Source organism: Anoplophora glabripennis, unplaced genomic scaffold (genome assembly GCF_000390285.2).
Source record: "Anoplophora glabripennis isolate ALB-LARVAE unplaced genomic scaffold, Agla_2.0 scaffold494, whole genome shotgun sequence".
Lineage (NCBI taxonomy): Eukaryota > Metazoa > Arthropoda > Insecta > Coleoptera > Cerambycidae > Anoplophora > Anoplophora glabripennis.
This window is the reverse complement of record NW_019416714.1, coordinates 301797-326494: the sequence shown is the minus strand read 5'-3', so window position 1 is coordinate 326494 and position 24698 is coordinate 301797. Positions and strand designations below refer to the sequence as shown.

Below are 24698 nucleotides of genomic sequence, written 5' to 3'. Positions count from 1 at the left end.
GTCAAGGTCAAATCCAAGGTCACCATCTGATAGACAGGGAAAAATCCTTACACTTTTGTTTGGAATATTTTTTCCCAAAATGCATTCTTCGAAAATTTTTCTGCCGTACAGGGACTTTTGGATAGCCCTGTATACAGGGTGATTCAGGTTTAATCTGGATAACTTCAGGAGTCGATAGAACAGGTTAAAATAATGTTCATTCATGATATAAACTTATTTCCTAAATCACACCGTTTTGGAAATAGAGGATGTTGAAGTAGGAATTTTTTTCCCTCATAACTTTCGAACCACTCATCCGATTGAAGAGAAATTAGGAACACAAACACTCCTTATGATCTTATATAAGCTTCATCAGTTTGAACCACCTACCCCTCTTAGAAGTGTATTATGTGTGCTACCCCCCTCTTACATTATTTCAACTTTTAAAAAATTAATTAATTTCAATAAAATAGCTGCACTCCACCTTTGCCTCATTAATTTTGAAACGTTTTCGTCTCGTTTTTTTTCGATATTTGGCCTTGTTTCTGAGATATTCAATGAAATTCGTGACAGTGTAGCGCCCGAGGTAGCGCTCCAACCACGTAAATTTCATTTAACGTTATAGCAACCCATGAAAAACAAAACTCATAGTGATTTGTATAAACTAACGTTTCTGAAAATCATCGTTAAAAGCATTACTAAGTTTGTAACGTCCCTTTTGCTCCGTCGTCAAATTTTTGTAACGTACTTTATTTACTTGGTTTTGATGTTGCGGTGGTGACGGTTCGGTTCAGACGTTACTTGTGGCCGCCCCCGGTATACTACCAACTCTAAACGGAATCTTAATTCACAATTTCGAATTCTAATTTTCTAGATTTATTGACGTCACTGACGTCCCTATTTGGACGCTTAATTTTGTGACGACCCTCGACTATTAGTTTATCGGCAGCGGTGGTTGGCAGCCGGCGGTGGTGAGTGACGTCACAGAAACGTACTCCGGGTTAAATCTTTTTGTGTGGTTTTGACTCGGGCGCCAGTATCCCAATCTTTTACGTGGGGGAAACTCCACGTGGAACCTACCCTCGGTTTAGAGTAAGTACTCGGGATAGCTACAGTGAAGAAAGTTTAAATCCAGGGGTCGGTTATATTTCTCTTAATTTTAATCACAGTAGTTCTCTGAGTGTAGTGTTATTTTCCTTTTAAAATAAACGGACTTATCTGTGTAGGTCACAAAAAGATAGTGCGACTCTTTACTGAGCGGAATTTATTAATCTTATCGGTGTTAAGAATGAAGACAACGGGAAATATATTTACTAGATTTATTCTATATTAACAAGGCCTACGTCAATTGAAACAATCAAAAGTAAAACAGATTCTTATTACAGTTATTATAAACAACTAAAATTAGAAATGTAAAAATAATGTACAAACGGTGTGAATAAAATAGAATTGGTTAGAGCAATTATATATCACGGGATTAAAAATGTCTATTCGGTTTTCCGGCGCTGTAAAGAAATACAAAATTAGAACATAGTAAAATATCGGTGGTCAGGACACAAAAATCGGTACGGTAGGCAAATGCAGTATTAGGCGGTTAGTTTATTTTTACAATAAACAATCTAATACTTTAAGAAAACGGTATGCCATAAATAAATAATCGGTTTTAGTTGCGGTCGGTGCTAGAAAGGAAAAGAGAGTTAGTAAATCAGAGTAGTAAATAATCAACAAATATGCCGATTCCAAATGGCTCTGAAACAAAGAAAAATAAGTTACGGGCTACTCTAATTCTACAAATAAATATCGTCGGCGGGTTCTAGCAAATGCAACGGAAATTATGCGGAGTTAATACCAGCCAAGGAGGAAGCGAAGCAAGCAATACACAAATGGCATAAATAAGCAAACGGTAATCAGGGACAGGAATAGTTTGGGTGACGGGAGGCAAAGTCTATTCGAGTGCACGTTCGGACGCGCGGCCGGTGACAGATTTCTCCTGGAAGCGGTGTTATGCACAGCCAACTCCCTGGGTCTATCCGTCGGTACGGCTGGCACTTAACGTCTTCCGCTGGCGATGTTATGCACAGTCAACCAGCAGTTTCAGTCAAGGTACCCCGCAACGTTCGTCAAAACGAGGGCGATGTTATGCACAGTCAACCCGCCGCCAGACAACGCCGCTGCCGCACCACGTACTGTATACGACAGATGTCTCCTGAAAGCGGTGTTATGCACAGCCAACTTCCTGGGTCTATCTGTCACGGTTTGGCCAGCACCTAACGTCTTCCACTGGCGATGTTATGCACAGTCAACCAGCGGTTTCAGTTAATGTGCCCTAGCTACGTTCCTCAAAACGAAGGCGATGTTATGCACAGTCAACCTCCGCCTGATAACGCCGCCGCCGCACCGGACAGCACTTAGTTCAAAATAGAGTTCAAAACTCGGCAGGACTTATACCAATATCAGGACAAGTAAAGATCAGGAAATACAATTTGCTTACTTATTCCGGGTCGCTGCTCCTGGTGGCTAACTCCTTCGGTTCGGATGGCGGTCTCTGGGTCGGTGTCAGGTCCTCGGGGTGGTCCTCAGGGCTGGAGCTGGAGCTCTTCGAGTTCAGGATCTGAACTGCCTGTTTTCGTCCAGGCACGGTTGTTTTATTGCCACAATCCCCCCTTAACTGACCAGGAGTCTTGGTGGGATTATGCGCGCGGCACTCGTCAGAGTGGGGCGAACGGACGGTTCAGCTCGACTCGCGGACTATAATTGCTCTTGCCAATTAAGTTAATTAAAGAAATAAATAGCAAAACTCTTACACAAAACTTAACATCAATACCGGTTCATTACAAGTTCAAAAGTTATGAGAGAAAAATGGGGAAAAAATTCCTACTTTAATGCCATCTATCTCTGAAACGGTGCGATTTAAGAAATAAGTTTATATCATGAATGAACATTATTTTAACCTGTTCTATCGATTTCTGAAGGTATTCAGATTAAACCTGAATCACCTGTATACAATTTAAGCGGCTGGGGCGCTACACTGTCACGAATTTCATTGAATATCTCAGAAACAAGGCCAAATATCGAAAAAAAAAAAACAAGAGACGAAAAAATTTCAAACTCAATGAGGCAAAGGTGGTGTGCAGCTGTTTTATTGAAATTAATTAATTTTTAAAGTTTTCAAATAATGTAAGAGGGGGGCAGCACACAAAATACACTTCTAAGAGGGGTAGGTGGTCCAAACTTATGAAGTTTATGTAAGATCATAAGGAGTGTTTGTGTTCCGAATTTCACTTCAATCGGATGAGTGGTTTGAAAGTTATGAGGAAAAAACGGGAAAAAAATCCTACTTCAACGTCCTCTATCTCTGAAACGGTGCAATTTAGGAAATAAGTTTATATCATGAATTAACATTATTTTAACCTGTTCTATCGACTTCTGAAGTTATCCAGATTAAACCTGAATCACCCTGTATACAATCTGTCTTCCATAATGTCTATAGAAAGATAAATAATTGATACACTTACCAACTGCGGGTGCATCATATGAATCACCTAATAGTATTTCAGGAGCAGAATATGCCAAACTACCACAAGAAGTTTCTAATTTTTGCCCGGGGTAAAATTTATTACTAAATCCAAAGTCAGTAAGTTTTACAATTCCACGATTCTTAAAGAATACCACATTTTCTGGTTTAAGATCTCTATGTACTACATGTAATTGGTGACAGTAAGAGATAGCTCTCACTATTTGAGTAAAATACTCCTTTGCAGCCTTTTCTGGGAGTCCTGTTTCATGCTTTAATATATACTCATATAAATCTCCTCCGTCCCCAAGTTCCAACACCAAATAAAGTTTGGTAGCCGTGTCAATTACTTCATACAGTCTTACTACATTTGGGTGTTGTACAAGTTTCATACAACGGACCTACAAAAATGTGTATCTATTAAAAAATACTTTTATGAGAAACTTCAACTTATAAAAAAATCAATCTAACTATATTGTATACAGAAAATTGGACATTGAAAAAAAAAAACAATTTTCTCCCAGACAAAGGACCCCACACAAAATGAGTGGATGGAAATTGGGTCCCGCTAGATTTGGCTGGAATTGTGATATAGTTCTCGACATTCTGATGAAAATTTGTCACGGGCCCAAAGTGATCCTATGGATAGTTTCAGAGATATAGAGAGGGGGGGGGGAAGTGTGTGATTTTGGCTGTAGGACTGAGTAAACTTCACAAGTTTCAAGTTGATGGATTCAAAAACTGAGGCATGTATTGAATTATGACCTGTAGGTACAATACTTTTGGGATCGCTGAACCTGAATTCTTGGATAGCTTAGCTATCTAAGGTCAGCTGGAGGTCAGGTAAAGGTCGTTTCAAGGTCAAACTGAAGAAAAGATTTGTATTGAAGGCCACATTTAGGTCAAGTCAAGATTATTTCAAGGTCAAAGTAAAGAAAAGGCACGAATGTTAACCTGTAAGTATGTATGCTTTTGAGGTCGCTGAACCTGAATTCGGGGATAGCTTAGCCCTATAAGGTCACCTGCGGGGCTTGAATTGAGATTAAGTCAAACGAAATAACCTTGACTTGATTTCCAGGTGACCTTATAGGGTTAAGCTATCCGCTAATTCAAGTTCAGCGATCTCAAAAGCATACATACTTACAGGTTAACATTCGTGAAAGACGTTTTCTTTACTTTGACCTTGAAATGATCCTGACTTGACCTAAATGTGACCTTGTAGGGCTAAGATATCCCCAAATTCAGTTCCCCCCACAAAAAAAACACATATACGCACTGGTTGAAATTCAATACAAGCCCTTTCTTTAGTTTCATCTTGAAATGACCTTGAATTGACTTGAAGGTGACCTTTAGGGTTACGCTATCTCAAGATTCAGATTCTGCGAGCCCAAAAACCTATACACACTGGTCAAAATTCAATACAAGTATTTTCTTCAGTTTGACCTTGAAACGACCTTTACCTGACCTCCAGGTTACCTTAGGTAGCTAAGCTATCCAAGAATTCAGGTTCAGCGATCCCAAAAGCATTGTACCTACTGGTCAAAATTTACACGCCTCAATTTTTGAATCCATCAACTTGAAACTTCGTGAAGCTTACTCAGTCCTACAGCCAAAATCACACACTTCCCCCCCCCCCTATATCTCTAAAACTATCTATAGGATCACTTTGGACTCGTGACAACTTTTCATCAGAATGTCGAGAACTATAACATATCACAATTCCAGCCAAATCTAGCGTAACCCAATTTCCATTCATTTTGTGCAGGGTCCTTTGAATAGGATGAAAAAAATCAGAAAAATATAACTACAGTAAGACCCTGCTTAACGCGTAGGATACGTTCCATCAAAGTGGAGCGTAATGGTAAACAGAGCTAAACGAAGCTATCTTAACATGTAAATAATGGGGTTGGGGAAGATGGATAGAAAATTGGTTAGGTATTAAATTTAATAATTACGTTTTTTTTTAATAAAAATAAAACCAAACATTTATTTCTTACAAAAATAAAAACAATATAAACGAATATTACTTATAAAAACAAATAAAATTCCAAGTCAGTCAGATCATTCAGGCTATTCTGTTTCCAATTTTCTGCCTTTTTGTCAAGAAGGCATCTAATGTAGTTTGCGTTTTCCTTTTGCGTTCTGTTAGAAGTTGTTGATAAGTGGATAAAGCATCTATAACACCCCATCTTGCTTTTGAACTCCTGTCAAAATTTGGATCATTTTCAACAAATTGGTCCATAATTTCAGTTATAGTGGTCAAACTCCTTTTTACAAACGCCATCGAAAGTTTCTACACTGTTTCGGATAGGTTATGTACAAATTTGGAAACCTAGCGTTGCGCACAATTTCGGGGAATCCCGTGGCACTGCGAGCAATTTCGAGGAATCCCCGGGTTGAAATAAAAGAGTGCTAAACCGAAACAGCACTAAACGAAACAGCACTAAACGAAACAGCGTTAAGCGGGGTCTTACTGTATTATTAAAATCTAGGATGGAAATGATTCTAGCCACTATGTTTGCCATATACCTGTACTCCAGTCGAAGTAGATCATAAAACTTGAAAACTTGAAAAAATTATTAGTAGATATTTTATTGCACTTTATGACAGGGATGGGTATGTAGAAAGATAATATCAAAAAAGTAAGTCGAAAGAAGTGACGCTAAGGTGGCAAATTGCAAATATGTGGCAAATTTACGTATTTTTTCACTTTTCTTACTGCCCACGAAAATCCTACAATTTAAGGCACCTACAGTCATTTTTTATTAATTTTTATTTAGCACACATGTTGATCATTGGATTGACCATCGTTTCCATAAACTTCACCAACATCCATCATTTTTTCCAATATTAATGCACAATTTTCGAAAACATGATATTTCCGCGTTCTTCCTTCATTATACAGTTAACAAATTGGTGAAATATGACCTTAGATATTTTAAATCGTAGGTAATTAATTGCCTACAACATGAAATGACTAATTTTCCGATAGGTTGTCTAGATTTTTGATGGACAGTAAAAAAATGAAAAAGCATGTAATTTTGCAACTTATTTGTAATTTGCGAACTTAGCGTCACTACTTTCCAGTTACTTTTTTGATAATAACATTGTACATACCCTTCCCCGTCATAAAGTGCAATAAAATGTCTAGTAATAATCTTTTCATGTTCAACCTCTAATTCGACTGGAGTAATATAAATAATACTATTAGAGTCAGAAAAGTGCTAAAATTTAGTGTTCTTTCTTTGTTTACTCATAAAACATTAAGATTTGATTTCTTTTTGCTATAAAATACAGGGTGATTCATTAACAATGGGAAAATCGAAAGCTGAATATACTACACGTGAAATGGTGACCATTGGCGCAAACATGCCTTATCCTAAAGTTGATAGTTTCGGAAATACAGGGTGTTGAAAGTTAAAATTTTAAATTGTTTTCTGCGATTATTCTGAAAATATGTAGGTTAGGAACTTGAAAATTTGTGAAACTATGTTTTTTTAGCGACGAATAAGACACGTGTTGTAATTTCAGCATTGCTCATAGAGGGTGCCACTTACAACCAATTTTACCGAAAATTTAGTTAATAACTTTTTACCCTGTATGTCTAACATGAAACTTGATTCAAAACCTGAAAGAGCAATCATTTTTCTATTAATTGTGTATTCTTGTTTCATTTCGGTATCTCGATCCATTTTCGAGAAAAATCGCACAGTTTTGATAATACGAGAAATTAAAAGCGAAACAAACCAAGTGTTTCTTCGTGTTATTACAACAATTAACAATAAAACAAATGAATCGTGTGAAGAGTTGTGGCAAAGAATGCAATCCCAATATGTTGTTTCAAACTCGAAGATCTCTCAGAAAGGGTGTAAAGTGTATCAGTGTCAACGGTGGATTCTTCGAACAATTACTTTAAATCATAATTACGTATAATATTTGTTTTATTATTAATTGTTGTAATAACACGAAGAAACACTTGGTTTGTTTAGCTTTTAATTTCTCGTATTATCAAAACATAGTGTTCGTTAAATCGATTTTTCTCGAAAACGGATCGAGATACCGAAATGAAACAAGAGTACATAATTAATGGAAAAATGATAGCTCTTTCAGGTTTTGAATCAAGTTTCATGTTAAATATACAGGGTAAAAAGTTATTAACTAAATTTTCGGTAAAATTGGTCATAAGTGGCGCCCTCTATGAGCAATGCTAAAATTACAACACGCATCTTATTCGTCGCCTAAAAAAATATAGTTTCACAAATTTTCAAGTTCCTAACCTACATATTTTCAGAATAATCGCAAAAAAAACGATTTAAAATTTTAACTTTCAACACCCTGTATTTCCGAAACTATCAACTTTCGGATAAGGCATGTTTGCGCCAATGGTCACCATTTCACGTGTAGTATATTCAGCTTTCGACTTTCCCATTGTTAATGAATCACCCTGTACATTTACCTTCTGTTAATTTTTGGGTGTAGGTTCAAATAATTTCAGATTTGGAGACACAATTAAATGAATTTGTTAAAATATGTTATTTTCATATTTATTTAGATTCATTGCAGCACTATAAAGTGTGTAATTTTGAGTAGGGGTCATATTCATACAGAAACACGTATTGATAATTTATTTTTTTAAATTCTGTTTTGAAAATTAAATTTTTTTTAACCTTTTTTAGTAATTATCATACCCTGCTGCTGTGACTTCAAACAACGGTTCGCGTTAGTCGCAGCGCACGCTCAATTGGGAGCTGAGCTATGCATTGTAGTAAAATGTCATAATTTAAATAAAATGCTATTAGCAAGTAATTTTCCTCACCACCCGCCATCAGGTACTACTTTTTGGTGCATTACTTTTGTTGAGTGATTGTTCATTAGAAGCCCTCTGTCATCCCTCAAAAATGAAAATTTAATTATTTTAAACAAATTATTTTTATTATTTTCATTAATTTCTCTGTATCCCAGTTGATTAAAAATATATATATTTACAATTAGCTATTGACTAATATTTAATAAATCATGTAAACATTTTTTTTTTTAGAAACAATAGATTTTTTTTTATTTTGGGCACTTCAACCACAGTAATATCAAAAAAATATGGTGTGACTATAAAATAACACATTGATAAATCTGTTTTACTACTTATTTTCCATTTTAACTTTTCACAATGTAAGTTAATTTAAAAACTGTCAACGCTGACAGTGCAGGAATACAACTTAATATTTTGTTAATTCTGGGTGGCGGCATACAAAAAAATTAAAGTGCAGTTTCAAAAACTAATTACATTATTTTGAACATTTACTGGGAACTTAATTTTTTTGTGTAAAACCTGGTGCATATTTGCTCAAACTCAAAATATGGTGATTTAATACAACTTATCTTTATATTAAGCTGCACCCCTGAGAAGTTATAGGCCTTGAATGTGGGGTTTAAAATTTCGAAAAAAAAAAACAATATCTCAGTTATACTTGAACTTAGAAAAACTAAATTTGGTACACGGTGTGAATGTGCCAAGAGCACTAATTGACAGTAAGTAGAGTTCAATTGAAGCATTTTAAAGTGTTGATAAGGGACGATGCACCATTAAAATGTGACAGAATTTTTTAACCCAGTGGCGGACTTAAAAAATTATGACTATTTTATGGGAAATTTAATTCTAAAAATTTTCTTTGTCGTTTTCAACATAAACACGTATAACTAATAATACGTTTTGTAGCTGTCATTTAAAATCATCGAAAATTCAAAAGTTGGCTATGAATTTAAACATCAAACTTGATAATCAGGAAAAAAGTTCGAATAAGAACAATTTAATAGAAAAACAAGCAACTTAAACAACAGAAAAAACATACAATTTGCACTGATAAGTTATAGAAATTGTTCAAAATGATCACCGTTTTTTCACAGGCATTTTATTCTTCGTCGAAAACTGAAGTCTACTCTAATCTATCCAGTAACTGCTGATTATTTCTAACGAATGTGCATTTATCCGTAATGTAATTCTACAATTCTGCTCGAAATGTAACTGACAAGAAATACACAAATTCTTTTAACATTCCCCAAAGAAAGAAGTCACATTTGTTGAGGTCTGGTGATCTTGGAGGGCAAACTTGTGGGAAATTATTTCGTCTTCCAATCCATTTATTTGGATACTGGTGGTTTAAAAAGTCTCTAACAATATAACTAAAATGAGGGGGTGCTCCATCATGCATAAACCAATGTTCCAGTCCGAGTTGTAGTAGCACCTCGTCAAGTAGATCCGGAAGAATATTTTGAAGAAATTCTAAATAAGTTTCCCCATTTAGTTGATTCAGTAAAATAACTGGACCAATTAAATACTGATCGATAACAACGATCCAAATATTTATTTTAAACTCGCGTTGGAAATGTCAAGGAGTTACTGAATGAGGGTTTACATCAGAATACTCATGATAGTTATGTAAATTTGTAATACATCTGCAGGTGAAACAAGTTTCATCAGTAAAGAGAATATTTTTTTGAAAATTAATGCCTTGATGTCAAATATACTCACAGAAAATCGTTTAACCAAATCATTCAGTAACAATTCTTGTACTTTTTGATATGGGTGTAGTAGATTACTTCTGATCACTTGGTGCATAGAAGTTTGTGATATACCAGTTTGCCGAGACATAATTCTAGTACTAATATGTGCTCATCTTTAATTGTATTCAAAATAAGTTCTTTGTCTTATGCCTTGATTGCAATAGCATGTTCTCGAGTGTTATTGAAAAACTTGCCTGTTTCTCGAGCCCGTCGTCAACATTGGAAAATGTTTCTCTATGGGAGATTACACGATTTGGAAATCTTCTCCGATATTCCTCAAAACTTCTTCTGTAGTTTCCTTCACAGAAACCTAACACTAATAATATGTCAACTTGTTCGCTAAATGAAAACTTCCCAGCCATTTTCAAAACACTCGGCAAACAATTACTAATATTAAAGGCCTTTTTTTCCTGATCGTCCAGTTTAACGTTTAAAGAACCCCGTACAAAACATATTGAAATTGAACACCGGTCAATTTTTATGAAACTTCGTATTTTGATAGTCCTTCCAACCCCCCAAAGATCAGTGTAATGAACTTGACATTACAGGTCAATTGGGTTACCGTGATATTAGTGGAACCTACAGACACCTATACCATAACTAGGCTTAAAGACTATTAATGGGCATCGAGTCCTACAACCTCCACCAACCCCCCAAAACCACACCCAAAAGTCAGGGCGATGCACTTGACAGATTATCGGTCAATAAAACTACCGAAATATTTTACTACTGCAGTCGAACCTACAGCCACCCAAACTGTAACTAGGCTTAAGACTACTATCTCCAAAACAATTAACCTCCCATCCCCCTCCCTCTCCACCAACTACCAAAGCCTGTCATGTGACTTTTCCCTGCTTACTGGTTGTGTAACTGTTTAATCGTGAATTCCATCTCACAGCCACCTAAACGATCACTACTTTATACTCTCTGACGCCGACCCACGACAATTGAACCACCCACCCCCAAACCCCCAAATCAGGTTGGACCAACCCCAATTCTTATCGAAGCCTGACATGACTTTTGCCTGCTTACGGCTTATGAAACCGTTCAATCTTGAATTCCATCCTACGCCCATCTTATTGTTTAATACCATTTAACCCACAAAAAGTACCAAAACCTGCCATAAGATTTTTTGCTGTTTGTGGGATGTGAAACCCTGGCTGTAGGTGCCTGCAGTAGTAACATATTTCGGTAGTTTTATTGACCGATAATCTGTCAAGTGCATCTTCCTGAGTTTTGGGGGTGATTTTGGAGGGTTGGTGTGGGTTATAGGGCTCGGTGCCCGGTCTTAAGCCTAGTTATGGTATAGGTGTCTTTTGGTTCGACTACAGTAGTGAAATATTAAGTAATCTGTCAAGTTCATTACCCTGATCTTTGGGGGTGGTTTTGGGGGTTGAAAGGGGTTGTAGGGCTTCGTGCCCATTGAGACTTTTGATCAGCATGACGAGGACTATCAAAATACAAAGTTTTATAAAAATTGACCGGTGTTCAATTTCCATGTTTTGTGCGGGGTTCTTTAGAGCCAACTTTTGAATTTTCGATGATTTTAAATAATAGCTTCAATATGTATTATTAGTTATTTGTGTTTTTGTTGAAAACGGCAAAGTTTTTTGAAAACTAACAAGAGTAAAAAAAGTTTTAGAATTAAATTCTCCATAAAATAAAGTAATAATGTTGTAAGTCCGCTAACGAGTTAAAAAATTCTGTCACATTTTAATGGTGCATCATTCTTTATCAACCCTTTAAAATGCTTCAATTGAACTCTACTTACTGTCCATTAATGCTCTTGGTACACTCACACCGTGTACCAAATTTCGTATTTTTAAGTTCAAGTGTAACTGAGATATTGATTTTTTCAAAACTTGAAACCCCCATTTTTAAGGTCTATAACTTCTCAATGGTGCAGCTTAGTATAAAGGTAAGTTTCTTTAAATCATCATATTTTGGGTTCCCCTACATGTCCCTGCTCTGTGTCGGTTCTTATGCGAAACACCCAGTATTATTAATATTACAAAAAAATTTATAACCTCCGTCATCCTATATTTTGCTTTTAGTGCACGTGTATGCAAGTTTTTTTTTCAAAATGCCCTAAAGAATCACCAATCTCAATATTTTCTATTACTAAGCAGACACCGCTGTTTTCTTACTACTAGATCGGTAGATACGTAATATGTCGACTAACCTCTTGAAACAAATGTGCCCTGGAAACTTCATCAAGCTTACTCTTGTCTATTACTTTAACTGCAACCTTTTCTCCAGTAAATACATGTCTAGCAAGTTTAACAACGGCAAAATGCCCACGTCCTAAGGTTTCTTCCAAGTCATACAGTCCTGCTATTTTCCCATCATATGGTCTAGATCGTAAACCCATTAAAGAATTTGCCTGCGTTAAATCTGTCCTTTTTATTTCTGGTCGAAAGTTGCGTTGCATGTTAACCTAAAAAGTTCAATATTTTATTCTAATTCGTTCATGTTAACTCATTAACACTCAAAATCGGATTTTGGAGGGGGTATCTTTGAACCACAGACACCATTGCACTCTGACGAGGAATCAAACGTATTAGGCTTTATGGTTTGTTATGGTACCCACCAAATTTGAAAAAAAAATTAGTCAGACCAGAAAAATGGACTTCCAATTTGAAAAATACCACAGTTCTTATTTTCCATTTTTATACCATGTTTTAAAGACTTTATCACTAAGATACGTGTCTAGAATCAATGGGAATGGTGCATAAAATCTCTCGACTTGAAGAATTCATGGTATGCATAACAATTTAATCACTTGATAAACCAAAATGGCGTATGAACCGAATGGTGGTGGCTTCATATTGTTACGGTTTCGGTTTTACTCAAAAAAGGTGGGTTTTCTCGGAGAATCTCAAAAGACTTAATAAGAAAATAATACGTTGGAATTTTCTCATAATTTTTTGCACCATTTTTCAGAATTTTGACTATGCCAATTTTGACCAGTCTCAGAAAAAAAATGAGAAAAAATTCCTGAACCTTCTGCTATCGATTCTGAATACTTTATTACTTTCAACACCATTATTACTCTCATCTCTCGCATACTGTCTAAATTATGGTCAAAAATGGTCAAAATTTGAAAATTCCAAAAAAACAACTTGGATAAAAATTGTGACCCGTCCTATTTTCGATTCTGAATATTTTCATTGCCATCACATTTACTCCTTTATCCTAACTTAGTCAAGTCTCGTTATTCTTAGTCCCAAATGGGTTAATTATGCAATAAACCAATATGTTCAAATGCATGGAGACAGACCAACTAGTCTTTTGACACCATCTGAAAGAGCATCCCCAAAAACATGAAGTCTAGCAAGTTTGATTCGATCCCTCGTCAGGGTGGAATGGTTGCCCGTGGTTCAAAGATAACCCCTCGAAAAACCAATTTTGAGTGGTAATGGGTTAACATGCAAGTAAAAAATTGTATACAATTCTAAAGTATGTTACAAAGGAAGAGAGCCATAAAAGTTCTTAAAATTGCATTTAAGTTAAAAAGATAGTTCATTTAAAAGAGGAATAGATTTAGGGTTTCTTATTTCTCGGCCTATTTTTTTTCTCGGGTCTCGAGAATTCTCGTCTAGGAATTCCCGGGAATTCTCGAATTCTCGATAAATTTCTGAAACTTAAAAAAGTCATAATTTTGGTATTGCAATGCGAAATATAAACATGCTATTATACTTAACAATCATGATTAACATTTATTATTTATTCAGTATTTTTATTAATTACTTATGTTTCTACTTCTACTAACAAAACTAAATTAAACTTTGAGTTTCTTCTTAAAAACCTTTAACCTGTTTTTTTATTAAACACTCAAAATACTTATTTCAATGTTTTTGAATCGTAGTTTTCTTCCAATAATAATTATTAATAATCATTAATCTTACAGTCTTTCAATTAAATAAATAGTAAATAAGGAATTTAACCGAAGAAATCTTTAAAAAAAAACAAGCTTTAATTTAAAGATACAGAAGCGTTCTTCCTATTAATTTATCACTTCAACATTAGGTATCTGCTTATAATAAAATTTCTACACAGACTTATAACTAGGTACAAGGTGATTCACTATATTTTGACCCCCCTTTAACTTTTTTGTTTTAAGAGTTATAAAAAAATGTGAAATACAAAAGTTGCACGATTTTTTATGAAATTTTCGAATATGATAGTAGAAAAACAAATGAAGTTCAAACAAAATGGCCGCGGATGTTAACTTTGTTAATTTAAATGGAACACCCTGTATATTTTTACACATTTGGATAGAACGTTCCCTGTCGAGCACAGTCATATATGGTTTGTTGGGTCCATCTCTAACAATAAGCGAGATAATATTAAAAAACGAAAAGAACGTTTTTTATTAAGAAAATAAAATATTTTGTAATTGTTGGACGTTTTTCGGGCATTTCTGCCTTTTTTCCAATTACGTAAGGATTTAGATTTATTTGCAATATATTTTGACATATCGAACATTGATATAGTCCAAAATGGGTATAAGTATTTTAACTAAATCGCACTAATTAGTCCGTGAGGGGCTTATTTACTCATGGACAATGTTATATGGTAGGCCGTGACAGTGACAGGTAATATTATGACAACATTGTTATTGTTTGACAGTTTGTATTATTATTTATTTAAAATGGGTTACACAGAAGTAGAAAATTTAAATATTATAGGAATTAAGATAGAGTAGTTAAGATATTCTCCATAGTTTATTTTAATTCCTAATAATATTTCAATTTTCTACTTCTGTGTAACCCATTTTAATTAAATACTAATACAAACTGTCAAACAATAACAATGTTATCATGACATTACTACCTGTCACTGTCACGACCTACCATATATAAGATTGTCCATGAGTAATTGGCCTCACACGGTCTAATTAGTGAGATTTACTTAAAATACCTATACGCATTTTGGACTATATCAATGTCCGATATGTCAAAATATATTACAACTAAATCTAAATCCTTACGTAATTGGAAAAAAGGCAGAAATGCCTGAAAGAGGTCTAACAATTACAAGATGTCTTATTTTCTTAATAAAAAAACATCATTTCGTTTTTTAATATTATCTCGCCTATTATTAGAGATGGACCCAACAAACCCTATATGACTATGCTCGACAAGGAACGTTCTATCCAAATATGTAAAAATATACAGGGTGTTCCATTTAAATTAACAAAGTTAACATCCGCGGCCATTTTGTTTGAACTTCATTTGTTTTTCTACTATCATTTTCGAAAACTTCATAAAAAATCGTGCAACTTTTGTATTTCACATTTTTTTATAACTCTTAAAACAAAAAAGTTAAAGGGGGGTCAAAATATAGTGAATCACCCTGTACATTAAAAAAAAAAAGAATCATCAAAGTAAACTAAAACCTTAAAAACTTAAAATAAATAAATCATGAGCTGGTAGAGAAACCACTTCAACCGCTCAGTTATTTGTCGAGAAACGAATTGAACGCATGAACGAAACGAACTCCAGTCAAGAACTTAAGACGCAAGTGATTTTTAAATTTCTCGATTTTTCTATTTCTCGACACTTTTTTCTCGTCTCGAGTAAGGCCAGATTTCCCGGGAATTCTCGCTTCGAGAAGTCTCGACCAGAAACCCTATATAGATTGTCTCATGTAAAACTAACTCTTATTTAAATGTTTCCCTGATCAATTTTTATATAAATCTCAAAATTCTGAGTAAAAATTAACCTTTATGCCAGACCAGAAATGCTGTTATATAATGGTCTTGATCAGTACAACAGATTGCCAAATGATATCAGGAATTGAGGGAATTTAAAAAGAAAATGTTAAGAGTTTGTTAAGTCGATTTGTTAATAATGTGTTTGTTTTCACACTGTTCTCGGGTATAATTTTTAACTAGTTTTTAATGTAGCTTATTTAGTTTAATTTTATTGCATTATAAAAAGTTATATGGAGTCAAAATTGTTGACAACAAACATTTTTGTATATTTGGATATTTCCTATTTCAAATAAAGATTATTATTAATATATTATTATTATTATTAGCCCCTGCTGTATGCATAATAGCACAATTACTTTATTACATCATCCCCAAAACTCAAGTTCCCTAAATTTTTCTCAATTTTCCTAAATTTTCAGGTTATAATTCAGAATTTTTTGGGCTCTGTGCATATTTGCATGCATATCTTTTTCAAGTGGCTATCATTTTGACCCAAATCATCCCATCGAAACGTTTTTTTTTTTTCAAAATGTGCAGAATTTTATCACACTTTTACCTGTTTCTTTCAGAATTCAAATTGTTTTAAAACTTTCCGAGATAAATGAGAAAAACATCAATTTTTTTCAAAAATGTATGTACTGGCAAAAAAATATTTAAAACCATTATTACCCTAAGTGAACAATATTCATCATATCATATCATCATCATATCATTTTTAATGAGTCGGTCAAGCTGAAACTAAAGTAATTTTGATACAGGTATCAATCAAATAACTATACGAGATATTTATTGCATTACAATATAAACTGATATAACAATTTTATTACAACAAAATACCAGTCTGACTAGTAATATTGTTGAGATTTGGTATACAGGGTGATTCACAAATAGTGACCAGAAATGAAACCTCGTATTTCTTGGTGAATTTTAAAGGGTCTTTCCTATAAAGTTTTTATCTAGGAATTTAAAAATTAGTAAGGGAAATAATTTGAAATTTGGCACGTATTTATGTAAACATTGTCCAAAATCTGAGGGCTTTTCATAAAATTTACATGCTCTAATGGCGGAGATACAGGGTATCGGTGGCATATTTTTCTCAATAAAATAGTACGACACTGCTTTACAGTAACAACCATGATATTTTCAGATTCGACTTTCAATTTTCTACAAATCACTACTGTCTTATGTTTTTTGAAAAAGCCTGATTTTCGAGTAAAACTTAAAAAACGAATTGAGAATTCAATCGATATTCAAATATAGTGCTTTTTAAAATTACATACTATGACATTCCGAGCAGTTAGAAGAAAGAATAAATTATGCTTTTCATCAGATTCAAACAACAATAAATTTCGAACAAATTACATTTTCGTTACTAAAAAGATGTCGGGCCTGTGTTCGTGGAAATTGAGGTATTTTTAAGCATTTACTCAAATAAAATCATTAAAATGATGACTAATGTTATTAATTATTTCTTTATTCGAATAAATAACCGAATAATTAGTGCTTGTCATGTCATAGTAAAAGTGTTTTCAGTTCGTTTTCTAAGATTTACTCGCAAAACATAAGACAGTAGTAATTTGTTGTAAATTAAAAATATTAAAATATTAAAATATTAAAATTTACTTAAGAAATTAAAACAATATCAAAATTACTAATTAATGAATGGATACTTTACCTATGTTTCAAAATTAGTTAATTCACTAATTCTTCTGTCTACCTAGGTCACCAGATAACATTTCAGATCTCTTTTTCATAAATGGTCACAAAACCAGGCCCTAAAAAAGCAAAGGAACAGAATTAGCTAAAAGTTTAACATGTCAAAAGAATAATTAAAACAGTTGATAAAATGAGGCATAGTGAAATATAAAATTTAATTTAAAACAAATCTGTTTATTTATAAACAGTGACACAACTGTCCTTAACAACTTAAGGACAGTATCTAACTCTATAATAGAGAACAACAGGAAATAACTCTTCGACTTTTTTCTCTTCTATTTAAATATCGTTCTTACTACTGCTTTTCAGAAAAGATAGGACTATAGTTCATGTTTTATGACGAAGAAACTTTATCAGAGATTTGGTAACGTTGCACTTGGCTGGCTTTGTTTGGCTGCCTTAGCTTGAAATATACATCATAGCTTTGTTTTGGTTCTCTATTTCTGAACAGTCCAGAATTATCGCAGAACTATAAACGCAATAGACAAAATTCTGAACGATTTGGAAGTAATCGGAGTTATTTGAAAACTAGAACGCATTGCAAAAATATACTCATAAAACCTAATAAAAAGATACTTTTCTTAAACGAAAAACAGGAAATGAAAAAATTATGAATGACAAACGGAACTTGGGAAAATGAGAATAACTATGCATGCGCCAAATAATACAGTTCTAAGCAATTCGTGTTAGGGAGCTAGAACTACTTCGAATGATGCAGAATGGTTCGGAATCGGATTTTATGGGAACCAAAATAAAGCTCATATGTCACACCTGCGAATTTCAAATGATACACTACTTCGAGAACCGCAGCGTTGCTGCTATCACGCATATGGAGGTTAAGTTAGTCAACAACAGCAGTTTGAAGGAGAATTATTATAAATTATGTATCTTACAAGTACCTAATCGATTTCTACAAGCTGTCATACGGTTCCTTAGATATCGGTTTCCTATTTATACAAGTTACTGTGGAAACTGTTCGTCAATTGTTGCACATTCTAAGTGGAAAGACCAAAAAAATGCATTCTCATAAGACTGTACTAAATCGTAAAAAATTATTTTATTAATATCCCGTCTCTTCGGTATCCAAACTAGTCATAATTTATTTTGAGGATTTTCTTCATATTAATAAGCTTATATTAATTTTTTCATGAATATTTGTTCGTCAATTCCAAATCAGATAAACCTCCTTAACAAGCAGTATTTATTAGCAGCAAGGAGAAAGCTCAAGCAGTGCAACCATACAGATCCCAGTGTTCCAATTAAAACTTCCCGTATGGAAAATATAGGAATTAAAAAAAACAAAAGAAAAGGAGGACAGATGATGGTGTAAGTTTTGGTGTCTTGGAAGCTACCCCTTAGACAGGGGCGTAAATTACCCTAAAATTTTAAATGGCACCCTATGTTGAATGACAACTCACTTTAAAACTTTTTCAATTCGGCTCACGACGACATACGACTTTTTAAATTTTGTTATGGATATGACAATAAAATCATCACTTAAAGAATAAGACAAAATATCAATGAATGAAAGAAGGTTATTTTATTAAATGTTCAAATTGGTTTTCCTCCGCTTCCATACATAAAATCTTCGCTCCACTTCCGAACGAATATTTCGAGGCATTTCGGGCGTTATCTGATGACATTCTTCAACAATTCGCCGATAAAGCTCCTCAAGTGAGTTCGGTCGTGTTGTATAAATTTTCGACTTTGTGTAGAAAAAAATTTAAGAGCATTAGATCTGGTGATCTGAAAGACCACTCAATTGAACTTCTGCGTCATCTCCATTGATTTGAAAAGTTCTGATCAAGAAAATCATGCACAGCTACGGCATAATGTGGTGAAGCACCATCCTGCTGCAAAGCCTAGCCATTTTCCAATACTTCTACAATCATCGGGTAGATATTCGTTTCCAGTAGATTTAGGTACATGTTTCCATCCAGATTTCCCTAAATCCAGAACGTACCAATGTGAAGTGTTTTTGTCGATCACGAAAAATCCATGCTGCCTGCCGTGCCCAGTCATTATTCTTGTAGAACAAATTAAATATTTCCACTTTTTCAGCAATTGTATAAACCATTTTCACGAATTGTAATTCAATCGACTTTATGATGATTTTACGGGATATTGTCTCGACAAGACGATACAATATTGTCTTGTTTAAAGTAAAACAGGTAAAAAAGTTGTACTGATAGAGTATGAAGTTTTTGTATTGAGAAATTGTTGAAAAATGTCATCAGATAACGGCCGAAATGCTTCAAAATGTTGGTTCGGAAGTGGAGCAAAGATGTTATTATTGTATGGAAGCTGGAAGCAGAGGGAGACCAATTTGAACCCTTAATAAAATAACATTTTTTCATTTATTGATATTTTCTCTTTTTCTTTAAGTGATGATTTTATTGTCATATCCAAATCAAAATTTAAAAAGTCATGTTGTCGTGAGCAGAATCATAAAAGCTTTAAAATGAGGTGTCACTCAACATAGGATGTCATTTAAAGTTTAAGGGTATGCATAGGGTAGCTTCCATCACGTGTCCCCCTTGAAAAGAAAATCGACGTTTCCCAGGCTTTCTTTTTTTTAATTCCGAAATTTTCCAGGTGGGAAGTTTTAACTGAAACGCCCTGTATATGCCCCACTTTGTTTCATAAGATTTTGTAACTGATAATATACATATTTGTACCAAGTTTAATTTGGACCTGATTAACTGTTTTGAAGTTATTTAAAAATTGTCTTTGGCCATGTACATTTAAAACCCTGTAACTTTTTCCAAGCATTTTCCGATCTATGTTCATAGATTGCATTTTGTCTAAAATGATATGTTCTATTTCAACTTGGTATCACGTTTTAGATACACTGTGGAGTAATCCTTTTTCATATTGTCTAAACTGATTTATTTGTGACATTTTCAAGTATGCCTAAGTTGATTATTTGTACCCTACCGAGAAACAGAAATTATTATTTGTTTCTTGTGGTAAAGAATTAGTTAATGGTTACGATTAATAAAAATAAATTTTATAATAAGAAATAAGGTGTTTCATAACTCTACTGACACAGAGCAGGTGTAGAGGATCTTAAAATATGACGATTTGTTTGTAAAAATATGAATTTATTGGAAGGCCAATAAGGGCCGGACTACGGGTAGGGCGCCCTTAAAATTATACCAATTTTTTTTATCAGTATGCCAATTATTAAATAGTTTTACCAGTATTATAGGAAATTTAATTTTAAAAAATTTTGCACTCTTACAAATTTTCGGAAAAAATAATGGTTTTTGAGAAAATCAGTATTTTGTGAAACAGCATCATTACTATCTAAATCGGAGAAAAAGTAAAGTTGATGTCATTAGTATTGGGGTTTTGTGATGGTAATTGTTTACGAAGTGTACAGAAGTACCAAAGATTTCCTGATCGCTTGATTCCACACCGGGAGACCTTTGCTAATGTTGAGAGGAGGGCTTGAGAGACTGGATCATTTCTAGTCAGCAACGAAGGAGGACGTATTAATCATGCAGTAAACGCACGAAACGAGGTACGAAGTATTGAAAATTACCCTCATATCAGCACTAAGCAATTATCTAGACATTCTAGACAATTTAATATACCATAATATGCCATGCTCCATCAAATTATAGGACGTAATCTGCTTCATTCTTATCATATCCAAAATATTCAACAATTGTTACCTCAAGATTTAGGCCAAAGACTAACTTTTTGTAATTTCATTTTGCGTCCGGGTATTAGGTTTCATGAGAAGATTCTTTTTATGGACGAGACCTGTTTCACTTGAAGAGGAATCACAAATTTGCATAATTTCTATGAATATTCGGATGAAAATCCTCATGCAATAATTCCTCGCTATTTTCAAAATGAATTTAAAATAAACGTGTATTGGTATTGTCAGATGTTATGTGGTTCATGCATGATGGTGCTCCACAGCATTTTAGTGCTAATGTACGAGACTTCTTGAACGAGCAGTCCCCGAATAGATGGATAGAACAAGGAAATTGTTGTCCAGAAAATTGGCCACCCAGATCACCAGATCTGAATAAAGGTGATAAAAAAATATGTTATTTTACACCGGTTGTATCTGAAGCAGATTTATGGAATCGTATAAGTAATAAATGCAACGCCATAAAAAATGATCCACATTTATAGCGTAGAGTAGACTTTAATTTTCGGCGCAGGGTAAATTTATGTATTAGAGAAAATGGTAGTCATTTCCAACAGTTATTGTGGTGCTATTTAACGATATCGGTAGTTCATGTGGTTAAAGTTAAATTTGTTAATGTTTTGTTTGTAAGGTTCCTCTTTTTTAGTATGTTAAAAACAAAATAAAGAATCTAATTTAATGAAATTATTTTTCTTGATACTTTTTTGTAAACGTTAAATATGATACATAAAATCACAGCCTACTAGTCGTAAAACTACATACTTTACTTTTGGTCCGATATAGGTAAATAGTAATGACGCTGTTTGACAAAATCCCGATTTTCTTAGAAACCATTATTTTTTAGCTCTGTGTCGGTAGAATTATGAAACCCCCTGTATAATCCTTAGGCACAAGTATCTATTCGGGCTATTTAAGTACGACTCAAACAATATTATTACTTTTTAAGGGTTCCATCAACAATAAATATGTTTGCAGCATTACATTGGGAAAGCATTGCTTTCATTCTCTTGGCAAATAATGCACTAAGGTAGCAACGCTGCTAGAAGCGAATACATCAATTCATTTTATAGAAACATATACCCCATGAGGTCACATTGTAATGGTGTAGTTCGAACTGAGTTGCTATTTTTGGTGGACTATTTATATGCATCAATTATTAAAATTGTCTACCCCTCTCATGGCGCCCTTATTGAATAAGTTTTATTTAACGTATAAACAACGAATACACGAGGAAAAATGTAACCCTTCATGTGGAGGTGTGTGTATTCGATACATATTAGAAGACAAATTATATATACAATGATGTTTTCCGACAAAGCTAGCATATGAGAGTACTGAAATGGCTCGAAGAAAGGAAAAGGCACAGAATACATTATAATTAAGAAATAATACGATATACAGGGTGTCCCGAAATTCATGCAACAAAATTTGGTCAGATTCTTAGGACAAATTTAGGGGCCCGTATTTTTTTTTGCCAAGTGACCCCCTCTTTCGGAGTTACATCCCCCTGAAGTCCCCCTAAGAATAATCTTTTTTTATATCTCAGAACCCTGTTGTACGAGAATAACTAAATTTGGTACACATGGGTTTTATGACATGTGGAATCTGATGGTGCAACGTTTTTTGGCGGGGAACCCCCTTAAGACAATTTTTCGTGGGCCCCCTTGTCTTTGGAGCCAAAAAAATTTAAATTTCTTAAAAATTATCAGTGCACTAGAAAGCCATTAAATTTAGAAACTTTTTGTCTCTTTATACTTTTTTCGTAAAAGGCAATGTTTTCGAGAAAAATGTCAAAATGTGATCGAATGCATATCGTGATTCGCCATTTTCTTCAAAAACATTGCGTTTTACGAAACAAATATCAAGAGACAAAAAAGTTTCTAAATTCAATGGCTTTCTAGCTAACTATTAATTTAAAAAAAAATCTAATTTGCGACCAAATTTTTCTGGTTCCAAAGACAAGAGGGCCCATGAAAAAGTATCTTAAGGGGGTTTCTCGCCAAAAAGCGTAGTACTGTGAGATTCTACATGTCATAAAACCCCTGTGTACCAAATTTAGTGATTCTCGTACATGGTTTTGATATAAAAAAAATTTCTTAGGGGCAGATTTCAGGGGGCTGTAACTCCGAAAGAGGAGGCCAGTTGGCAAAAAGAAAAAATACGGGTCGCCTAAATTTGTCTTAAGAATCTATGACCAAATTTTGTTGCATAAATTTCGGGACATCCTGTATATTTATTTGCTTTAACACTAGATGTTTTTTATGAAACAATAATGAAATAAAAAGATACAATAAAACTTAGTTAAAATATTTCGATTTGTTTAGACAAAACAGACTATAACAAATTCTAATTGCTACAAATTATTACCTAAAATAAAATTAGTGTTAAGTATATGAATAATACACCGTTATTTAAGTTTGCTTCAGAATAATTTTATAGGAATTTTGAGCTATTTTAGAAAACAGTTACAATAAACATCATAACCACATTTCTTGTTACAAAATTGGAATTTTCATACAAAATACACACAAACATTTGTGTAGAACCTATACTTCTATATAAAAAGAAGTAATTAAAAATTGTTTGTTGTTATTACAGCCGAATTCACAAAGTTTACTCCTCAAAATATATAAAATTCCGCGTCCTCATACTTTTGTTCATTGTTATGAACTCTCGATAACACAAAATTGATTCTAAAATTTAAGAAATAAGTACACTATACCGTGAAATGGTAATAAATACAACCAATATCAAAAATGTAACAATGAATTTTTTACATGATATAATGTGATGCGAACAGTATATACATACATACCTTATTTTAAGAAAAATTATTTGTTATTATGAATAACTCATGAAAACGAGGAATCCTGAAAGTACTGCAACCACTTAAATATTTAATACACTAAAGCACAATTAGTTACATGATTTTCGCAATAAACAATTATTCCCCTTTAATATAAAAATTTGTTTATTATATCCCAGAAATCCGAAAAGGAAAGCACATTAAGTAACATTTTGACATTTAAAAACTGTAACTAATGTCACTCAGGGTGTTCAGGTAACCGTCGAGCGTTGCAGCCAAAAGATGTCGGTAGAAATCTTCGAGCACTGGAAGTACGGGACTGCGTTCACAAGAAGCTTATATCATGCCAATTTTAGCATTATTCGTTCCAAATGTCGTCATTCTCGAGCGAGCGGACGAACTGAGCGGACGTGTTTATTGTGAAGTGAAGTGCATTGCAACGAGCAAGATCTACCTGCCTTTATTAAGGCTACCTGGAAAGTATCCTTTTCTTTCCTCTTAACCACCGACCTAATCCCCGGCTTAAGCATAGAGTCCGTCGGCATCTTTGTTACAGGTACCTGTGCCGGGGTTATGCCCAGGTAAGTTTTTACTTTATTTATCAGTTATTTGCATTATTTTTGAATACATTTCTTTAAAATTGCGACCCCCGACAAACAATATACCAGACAGACTAATACACCAAAAGACACGTACGCCCCCGTAAGGGGGCATCCCCACACGACTAAAACCTACACAC

At 33.9% G+C, this 24698-nt stretch overlaps 1 protein-coding gene across 1 annotated transcript in view; it reads right to left on the bottom strand.

Annotated features, from left to right (window-relative positions):
* The window catches only part of LOC108907910 (SNF-related serine/threonine-protein kinase), a 38482-nt gene extending 14312 nt beyond the window's left edge, over positions 1–24170 (bottom strand). Inside the window, exons 1-4 of the mRNA XM_018711747.2 lie at positions 23969–24170; positions 17446–17545; positions 12234–12488; positions 3495–3894 (exon numbers count right to left, since the gene is read on the bottom strand). Coding sequence (XP_018567263.1) covers positions 3495–3894; positions 12234–12482 — 649 coding nt within the window. The 5' untranslated portion in view covers positions 12483–12488; positions 17446–17545; positions 23969–24170. The remainder of the gene's footprint in view (positions 1–3494; positions 3895–12233; positions 12489–17445; positions 17546–23968) is intronic.
* Between the last annotated feature and the right edge of the window lie 528 nt (positions 24171–24698).